The sequence below is a fragment of the Grampus griseus genome, assembly GCF_964374135.1.
Source record: "Grampus griseus genome assembly, chromosome: 9".
Taxonomy (NCBI): domain Eukaryota; kingdom Metazoa; phylum Chordata; class Mammalia; order Artiodactyla; family Delphinidae; genus Grampus; species Grampus griseus.
In genome coordinates this window covers 17,688,588-17,698,599 of record NC_139003.1, presented here as the reverse complement: position 1 = coordinate 17,698,599, position 10,012 = coordinate 17,688,588, and the positions used below count along the sequence as shown (strand labels likewise).

The following is a 10,012-nucleotide window of genomic DNA, read 5'->3' as shown; positions in this document are numbered from 1 at the left end:
GCCATGGTGCCCAGGTATTTGGTCAAACATTCCAGGTGTTTCTATGAAGGTATTTTTTTAGAAGAGATTAACATTTAAATCAGTAGAGCTTGAGTAAAGCAGATTACCCTCCATAGTGTGGGTGGGCCTCATCCAATCAGTTGAAGGACTGAATACCAAAAGATTGACCTCCCCCAGGAAGAGGGAATTCTGCCAGTGACTGCCTTCAGACTCCAGCTGTAACTCTTCCCAGCCTGCTGGTCTACCCTGCAGACTTTGGACTTGCCAGCCTCCACAATCACATGAGTCCATTCCTTAAGTCAATCTCTCTCCCTGCCCTGCCCTCCCACCACCTCCATATATGTATGTGTGTGTGTGGACACATGTATATATCTCTCTGCAGACATGTATGTGTATACACACACCCACACCCCCTATTGGCTCTGTTTCTCTAGAGAATCCTGACTAATCCACTGAGGATGCAGAGAGAACAGGTTCGCCTGGCTCTTTACAGTTTATATATCATAACAACAGTGGCTCTGCTCCACTGAAGGCCTCTCAAATGCTTTGACTGTTTCATGTCCCTGTGAGAACCTGACATGCAGGTTAAGTCTTAGGATCCAAACCTGGTCCTGACTCCACAGCGCCAGGGCCCACAGCCTCACTAAACCGTCCTGTGATACACAGTCTGACCCCAAGGACTGGTGCAGGGATTGTAGCTTTGCTGGCCCTTCGGTGTTCACAAATGGCAGGGGCCTGGCGGGGAGGGACCTGCAGGGGAGAGGCCTGGAAGAAGAAGCGTCTGGAAGAGAAGGGCCTGGGGGGGCTGGCAGGGCCTCCAGCCTCTTTGGGGAGGAAGAGAACTGTTCCCGTCACCTTTCAGCTAACAGCCCCATCTCCGTCGCCTGCCCCACCCAAAGCCTCTTCCTCCCGATGCATCAAAATACTGCCAAGAGGACTGGTTTACACTGGAGATGGGAGGGCTGGAGCATGGTGGAAGGAAGCAGCTTGAGGCCAGACCTCGGTGACTAAGTGACTGGGTCAAAGCATGCTTGTCATGGTCTTAATCTAATACTTATTTGGCTGCCACCCCGTGCGGGGTGCAGAGGTACTCAAGAGGGCAGGGTCCCTTCCATACGTGAGTGGGGAGCTCAGCACATTGGGTGGGGGGATAGTGAAGCCTCTGGGACGTGCAGAAGGAGCGTCCTTACATCCTGGTGTCTGTGGCGCCCTTGGGTCGCTCTTCTGAGGGGTCCCAGGAGCAGAGCGTCAGCTGGCTCACCCCCACCTCACCTCTCCCACCACGTTCCAGTTTGGGCCAGAAGGGGAGGCATCGGGTGCAGGAGGATGCGCAGAACCTGGTGCCGATCCCCCAGGGGAGGCTGTAGACCTCCGAGATCTTCGTAGTCTCCTCAGACTTCTGGATTTGATTCCACGCCAGGAGGCCTCTCTCCTCCAGGCTTCCTAAAGAGAGCCAGCAAGCAGTCAAGCCTAGGCCCTGAGGGAGGGGGCGGAAGCCTCTGGCCCCCCCTGCAGGCACTCACGAGGCCTCGTCTCAGTGCCCTGCACCTGCCAGCAGCCCCTCCTCCCCCTCCAAGCCCATCCCAAGAATCAGCTCAGCTCAACTCAGCTCATCATCAGGTGTTCCCTGAGCTCCGGGGTACGACCTTCTATGAACCACTGTTCTTTCCTCATCTTCCAGAGCAGACCTTTCTATATTTCAGTGTTTCTGGAATGCAGATGCATTTTACATTTGGTGGAGAGAAGAAATGCAGGAAATGGAATACCACGAAGCAGGAGCTATCACAGAGGTCCTTTCAAGGGGCCATGGGAGGATCAAGAAGGGAGCACTGAAAGCCACCAGTGAGGGCAGCTCTGCGCTCTTCACCTCTGCGCTCATGGGCTTCGTTTGCTCATCATCACACTTACTTCCCTGTACTGTAATGGTCTGTTGTCGTGTCTCTCTCCCCTACTAGCCTGTGAGTTTCTAGAAGGCAGGGGGGCATGTCTTGCAGCCCTTTGTATCCTCAGTACAGAGCACCTGGAACACAGTGTACTTGCTGTGGTTTTTATTGGAATATGAATAAATGAACACATGCATTCTCTCCCTCGTCAACTAGACGGCAGGCTCTAAGAGAGCTGGGGCTATGTCTTTTGCTTTTTGCTTCTGGTGTATTTCTCACCTTAGGGTCCTTTTATGGGCTGAATTGTGTCCCCCCCAAAAAAAAATCGTGTTGAAGCCCTAACCCCACAAACCTCAGAATGTGACTGTATTTGGAGATAGAATCTTTAAAGTGGTGATTTAGTTAAAGACGTAAAGATGAGATCTTTAGGGTGGGCTCTAATTTAATCTGACTGGTGTCTTTATAAGAAGAGGAGATTAGGACACACAGAGAGACACCAGAGATGCACACACAGGAAGGAAAGGCCATCCATCTGAAAGTCAAGGAGAAAGGCCCCAGGAGAAACCAATCCTGCCAACACCTTGTTCTTGGACTTCTAGCCTCTGGAACTGTGAGGAAATACATTTCGGTTGTTTAAACCTCCTAGTCTGTGGCATTTTGCGATGGCAGCCCTAGAAAGCTAGTACAGGCCCATACACCCCACCCAGATGCAGGGCCCACTCAGGGTATGCTGTGGCCAGTCTTACATGAGAACTGGGGCTAGAGAAGCAATGTGGGTGACCCAAATGCTGACCATCTACCCAAACTGCCAGCTTACAGAGCAGAGGTGAGCCCTACCAGGGATGGTGTTGTCCAGTAGAAAGCCCAGAAATCCACCAACAAACATGCCCGTGGTCAGCAGCACCTGGATGACCTGGTCCAACTGCAGAATCCCTAGAGTGAAGACAGAAGTGACAGGGATTAAAAAATGGGCAGAGGGGGCTTCCCTGGTGGCGCAGTGGTTGAGAGTCTGCCTGCCGATGTAGGGGACGAGGGTTCGTGACCTGGTCTGGGAGGATCCCACATGCCGCGGAGCGGCTGGGCCTGTGAGCCATGGCCGCTGAGCGTGCACGCCCGGAGCCTGTGCTCCGCAATGGAAGAGGCCACAACAGTGAGAGGCCCATGTACGACAAAAAAAAAAAGGGCAGAGGATCTGAATAGAGATTTTTCCAAAGAAGATATACAGATGGCCAATAGGTACATGAAAGGTGTTCAACATCACTAATCATCAGCGAAATGCAAATCAAAATCACAGTGAGATATCATCTCACACCTGTTCGGCTTTTACCAAAAAGACAAGAACTAGGAAGTCTTGGCAAGGGTGTGGAGAAAAGGACCCTTGGGCACTGTTGGCAGGAATGTAAATTAGTGCAACCACTATGGAAAACAGTATGGAGGTTCCTCAAAAAATTAAAAATAGAACTACCATATGACCCAGTAATTCCACTCCTGGTTATTTATCCAAAGAAAATGAAAACACTAACTCAAAAAGATATATGCACAGCCACCTTCACTGCAGCATTATTTACACGAGCCAAGATATGGAAACAACCTAAGTGTTCATCAATGGATGAATGACTAAAAAAAATGAGGTATATATTTACAATGGGTATTATTCAGCCATAAAGTCTGGCTATTTGCAACAACATGGATGGAACTTGAGAGCATTATGCTGTGGCATGAATCAGACAGAGAAAGACAAATACTGTATGATCTCACTTATTATATATAGACTGTTAAAAAAAAAAACTCATAGAAAAAGAGATCAGATTTGTGGTTACCAGAAGCAGGGGGTATGAGGAGGAGGAATTGGAGGAAGGTGATCAAAAGGGACACACTTCTGGTTATAAGATAAATAAGTACGAGGGATGGAATGTACAACATGACGACTATGGTTAACACTGCTGTATGATATATAGAAAAGTTGGTAAGAGAGTAGATCCTAAGAGTCCTCATCACAAGGAGAAAATTTTTTTTCCCATTTCTTTTTATTGTGTCTATATGAGGAGATGGGTGTTAACTAGACTTATTATGGTAGTCGTTTCACAATATATGTATGTCAAACCTTTATGCTGTATACCTGGGACTCATACAGTGATGTATGTCAATTATATCTCAATAGAACTGGAAATAAATAAGTCATGGTGATGTAATGTACAGCATGGTGACTATAGTTAATTTTTTAAAAAAGTGACAGGAATTCCCAGGGACCAGGGACCCCACCAGCTCTGCCCCTGGAGTGGTCACAGTCTAGAGGATGGAGAATCACCTGTGTGGAGCCTCTCCGGGTTCTTGTTCACCCAGTTGGGAACAGCAAGCCCACAGTAGATGGAGAAGCCAAAGACAAAGATGTTTCTGGACGAGTTCATGTCCACGTACTGTAGGAGAGAGGCCCCCACGGCAGAGCCGGAACGATCAGTACCTGTACTGCACGTCAGTCAAACACCCGCCCAGCCAGCCACCCCCGCCCCCCCACCACTTGAGACTGGAGGGGGAGGCTGGGCTCAGAGGGCACAGGTTCTCAGACAAGTCCCGACTCCCACTTGACCCTGGGAGCTGAATGGTCTGGATAATCCAATTCAAACTGATGCAATTTTGTTTTTCAGAAATTCGGGTGCTTCTGGTTATTTCTTTCTCCCATTTGGGGCCAGTGCGGTTTCTGGGACTGAGGACTCCCTTCCCCTCCTCCCTTGTCCCCACCCTGTTCCATTCATCTCCATCCCCATATGCTCCTTTCAGGAGATGCAATGCTGCTGCTTTCCTAAGGGTGCCTTGCCTCACCTGAAGATTGGAAATCCCCACGGCAGTGATGACCCCAAACATCACCAGGAACATGCCTCCGATCACAGGGGTTGGGATGGTGGCAAACGCAGCCCCGATCTTCCCAAATATGCCCATCAGGAGCAGCACGCAGCCCGCCGCAACAATCACCATCCTGCTCCCTACCTGTAGCACTCAGGGAGGTGGGGGAGAGACGAGGAGCTCAGCACCAGCTGGGTCACACACCCTGGAGGCCTCTGCCCTGCTCCTGGGGCATCACAAACAATGGCTCCAGGGGACCCACAGGAGCAGCATCGACTGACCCAGAAATGGCCCCCCTCTACTCCCACATGGTGCTGGCGAAAGCATGAAGGTGTGACCTTGGGTCCCAGCCTCTGCCCTCACCTCTCCTCTCTGCTGCTCTCATACATGTCTTCAAGTCCTGACTCCAATGCTCCTTCTCTAGGCAGACGTTACAGTGAGGCAAGAAGTCTTTCTTGGGAGGGAGTGGCCCAATGCTTAAGAATGGGGTTTGAGAGCCAATCCCAACTCTGCCTCTAACTAGCTGTTCGGCTTCACGCAAGTTATCTAACCTCTCAAAATGTCAGTCTCCAAATTTAACAGGGGATTAATAATACTTACTTCACAATCTCATTTTAGGAGGACAGCATTACCTTGATACCAAAGCCAGATAAGGACAGAAAAGAAAAGAAAGTACTGTGTGGGTTCACTTATATGCAGATTTTTTTTCAACAGTAAATACTGTAGTACTAAACAATCCATGATAGGTTGAATCTGTGAATGTGGAACCACAGATGTGATGGAACCATGGATATGGAGGGACCACGTGTACAGAGGTCCAACTATAAGTTATACACGGATTTTCGACTGCAAGGAGGGTTGGTGCCCCTAACCCCACCCCACTCCCCACATTGTTCAAGGGTCAACTGTACAGACCAATATCCCTGATGAATACAGATGCAAAAACTATCAACAAAATGTTAGCAAACCAAATTTAACAGTACATTAAAAGGATCATACACCGTGATCACCTGGGACTTATCCCTGGGATGCAAGGATGTCTCAACATGTGCAAATCAATAAATGTGATACACCACATTAATAGAATGGAAGATAAAAACATATGGTCATCTCAATACACACAGAAAAAGCACTGGACAAAATCCAACATCCTTTCAGGATAAAAAAACTTACAACAAATTAAATATAGAAGGAATGCACCTCAACACAATAAAGGCCATATACAAAAAGCCCACAACTAACATCATACTCAATGCTGAAAGGTTGGAAGCTTTTCTTCTAAGATCAGAAAACAAGACAAGGGTGACAACTCTCACCACTCCTATTCAACACATTACTGGAAGTCATAGCCATAGCAATCAGGTTAGATAAAGAAATAAAAGGTATCCAGGGCTTCCCTGGTGGCGCAGTGGTTGAGAGTCCGCCTGCCGATGCAGGGGACACAGGTCCGTGCCCCGGTCCGGGAAGATCCCACATACCGCGGAGCGGCTGGGCCCGTGAGCCATGGCCGTTGAGCCTGCGCGTCCGGAGCCTGTGCTCCGCAACGGGAGAGGCCACAACAGTGAGAGGCCCACATACTGCAAAAAAAAAAAAAAAAAAAGGTATCCAAATCAGAAAGGGAGAAGTAAAATTATCTTTATTTGCAGATGGTATGATCTTATATATAGAAAATCCTAAAGACTCTACCAAGAAATTGTTACAACTAATCAATGAATTCAGTAAAGTTGCAGGATACAAAATCAACATACAGAAATCAGCTGCATTTTTCTACACTAACAATAAAACATCTGAAAAAGAAATAAAACAATCCCATTCACAATAGCATCAAAGACAATGAAGTACTTAAGAATGAATCTAACCAAGGAGGTGAAAAATATAAGACTGATGAAAGAAACTGAAGAAGACACAAATAAACGGAAAGGTATCCCATGTCATGACTGGAAGAATTAATATTGTTAAAATGTCCATACTACCCAAAACCATCTACAGATTCAATGCAATCCCTATCAAATTTCCAATGGCATTTTTCACAGAAGTAGAAAAAAAAAACCTAAAATGCTTATGTAACCACAAAAGACATCAAATAGCCAAAGCAATCCTGAAAAAGAAAAATAGAAAAAAAGCTGGAGGCATCACACGTCCTGATTTCAAACTATACTGCAAAACTATAGTAATCAAAACACTATGGTACTGGCATAAAAATAGACACATAGACCAATGGAACAGAACTGAGAGCCCACAGATAAACCCATGCATATATGGTCAACTAATACTTGACAAGGGAGCCATGAAAACTCAATGGGGAAAGGATAGTATCTTCAATAAATAGTGTTGGGAAAACTGGATAACCACATGCAGAAAACTGAAATTGAACCACTATCTTAACACCGCTCACAAAATTTAACTAAAAATGGATTAAATACTTAAATGTAAAACTGGAAACTGCAAAACTCCTAGAAGAAAACACAGAGAAGCTTCTTGACATTGGTCTTGGCAATGATGTTTTAGGATATGACACCAAAAGCACAAGCAAAAAAAGTGAAAATCAGGAACTTCCCTGGAGATCCAGTGGGTAAGACTCTGTGTTCCCAGTGCAGGGGGCCTGGGTTCGATCCCTGGTCAGGGAACTAGATCCCGCAGGCATGCCACAACTAAGAAGTCCACATGCTGCAACGAAGATCCCTCATGCTGCAACTAAGACACAGCTCAGCCAAAAATAAATAAATATAAATCTTTTTTTAAAAAAAGTGAAAATCCAAAAGTGGGACTACATTAAACTAAAAAGCTTTTGTACAGCAAAAGAAACAATCAACAAAATGAAAAAGCAACCTATTAAATGGGAGAAAATATTTGCAAACTGTATAGTTGGATAAGGGTTTCATATCTAAAATATATAAAGAACTCATATAATTCAATAACAACAACAACAACAAACAATTTTAAAATGGTCAGAGGAACTGAATAGACTTTTTTTTCCAAAGAAGACATACAAATGCCAACAGGTACATGAAAAGATGCTCAACATCACTAATCATCAGAGAAATGCAAATCAAAACCACAATGAGATATCACCTCACACCTGTTAGAACGGCTATCATCAAAAAGACACAAGGTAACAAGTGCTGACAAGGATGTGGAGAAATGGGAATCCTGTGGGCTGCTGGCGGGAATGTAAATTGGTGCAGCCACTATGAAAAATGGTATGGAGATTCCTCAAAAAGTTAAAAATAGAACTACCATATGATCCAGCAATTCCACTTCTGGGATTATCCAAAGAAAATGAAAACACTAACAAAAAAATATGTGCACCCCCCCACCATGTTCATTGCACCATTATTTACAATAGCCAAGGTATGGAAACAATCTAAGTGTCTGTCAACAGATGAATGGATAAAGAAGATGTGGTATGTACAATGAAATATTATTAAGCCATAAAAAAGAATGAAATCTTGCCATTTGTGACAACACGGATGGACCTTGCGGGCATTACGTTAAGTGAAGTAAGTCAAACAGAGAAAAACAAATACTGTATAATATCATATACATGTGGACTCTAAAAAAGCTAAACTCGTAGAAGTAAAGAGTAGAATGGTGGTTACCAGGGGAAATGGGGAGATGTTCATCAAAGAGTACAAACTTTCAGTTAGAAGATGAATAAGTTCTGGGGACCTAATGCACAGCATGGTGATTATAGTTAACAAACATGTATACTTCAAAGTTACTAAGATAGTAGATCTTAAATGTTCTCACCACAAAAAAGAAATGGTAATCATGTAATGTGATAGAGGTGTTAGCTAATGGTGGTAATCATATTGCAATATATAAGTGTATCAAATAAACACACTGTACACCTAAATTTACACAATGTTATATGCCAAGTGTATCTCAATAAACCTAGGGGAGGGAATTGATGTGCCTGGGGCACAGTGATGCAGGGTGAGAGACAGGAGATGGGATGGAAAGCAAGGAAGGGACTCTGTCATGAAGTACTTTAAGGGCCATGGAAAGGAGTTACGATAAATTCCAAAGACAAAGCATAAACAAAACGTAGTATATACATGCAATGGAATATTATTCAGCCTTAAAAAGGAAATAAATTCTGACACCTGCACAACATGGATAAAACTTGGACATTAAGTGAAATAAGCCACCCGCAAAAAGACAAATACTGTATGAGTCCACTTATATAAGGTACCTAGAGCAGTCAAATTCATAGAGACAGAAAGTAGAATGGTGGTTGCTAGGGGCTGGGAGAGGGGGGAATATGGAGTTGTTGTTCAATTGGTACAGATTTCAGTTTTGCAAGAGAAAAGAGTTCTGAAGATTGGTTGCACAACAATTTGGATGTACTTAACTCTACTGAACTATACATTTAGAAATGGTTAAGAGGCTAAATTTATGTTACATGTATTTTACTACAATTAAAAATAATAAATCCAAAGACAAGAAGACTCAGTAGAGTTGTGTCAAGCAGGGTAGTGACATGATATGATTTACATTTCAAAAAGTTCCCTCTAGGAACCCTCCTACACTGTTGGTGGGAATGTAAATTGGTGCAGCTACTATGGAAAACAATATGGAGGTTTCTCAAAAAACTGAAAATAGAGTTGACATACGATCCAGCGATCCCACTCCTAGGCATATATCTGGACAAAACTCTAATTTGAAAAGATACATGCACCCTTATGTTCACAGCAGCACTATTCACAATAGCCAAGACATGGAAACAACCTAAATGTCCATTAACAGATGAATGGATAAAGATGTGGTGTGTGTATACAATGGAATATTACTCAGCCATTAAAAAGGGTAGTGTTATTTGCAACAACATGGATGGACCTAGAGGTTATCATACTAAGTGAAGTAAGTCAGACAGAGAAAGACAAATACCCTGTGATATCACTTACATGTGGAATCTAAAATAGGACACAAATGAACTTATCTACCAAAGAGAAACAGACTCACAGGCATAGAGAACAGACTTGTGGTTGCCAAGGGGGAGCAGGTGTGGGGGAGGGATGGCTTGGGAGTTTGGGATTAGCAGATGCAAACGATTACATATAGAATGGATAAACAACAAGGTCCTGCTGTATAACACAGGGAACTATATTCAACATCCTGTGGTAAACCATAATGGAAAAGAATATGAAAAATAATGTTATATAAAACTGAATCACTTTGCTGTATAGCAGAAACTAGCACAACATTGTAAATCAACTATACTTCAATAAAATAAGTTTTTTTAAAAGTTCCCTCTATAAGTCACTGCATTATTATTAATTGATATA

At 44.1% G+C, this 10,012-nt stretch overlaps 1 protein-coding gene across 1 annotated transcript in view; it reads right to left on the bottom strand.

The window, feature by feature from the left end:
• Nucleotides 1-1,186: 1,186 nt before the first annotated feature.
• The window catches only part of LOC309827065 (solute carrier family 23 member 1-like), a gene marked incomplete at both ends in the record, with an annotated part of 44,278 nt that continues 35,452 nt past the window's right edge, over nt 1,187-10,012 (bottom strand). The window contains 4 exons of the mRNA XM_082661557.1: nt 1,187-1,443; nt 2,721-2,816; nt 4,192-4,300; nt 4,704-4,868. Of these exons, the coding sequence (XP_082517683.1) occupies nt 1,187-1,443; nt 2,721-2,816; nt 4,192-4,300; nt 4,704-4,868 (627 nt within the window). The remainder of the gene's footprint in view (nt 1,444-2,720; nt 2,817-4,191; nt 4,301-4,703; nt 4,869-10,012) is intronic.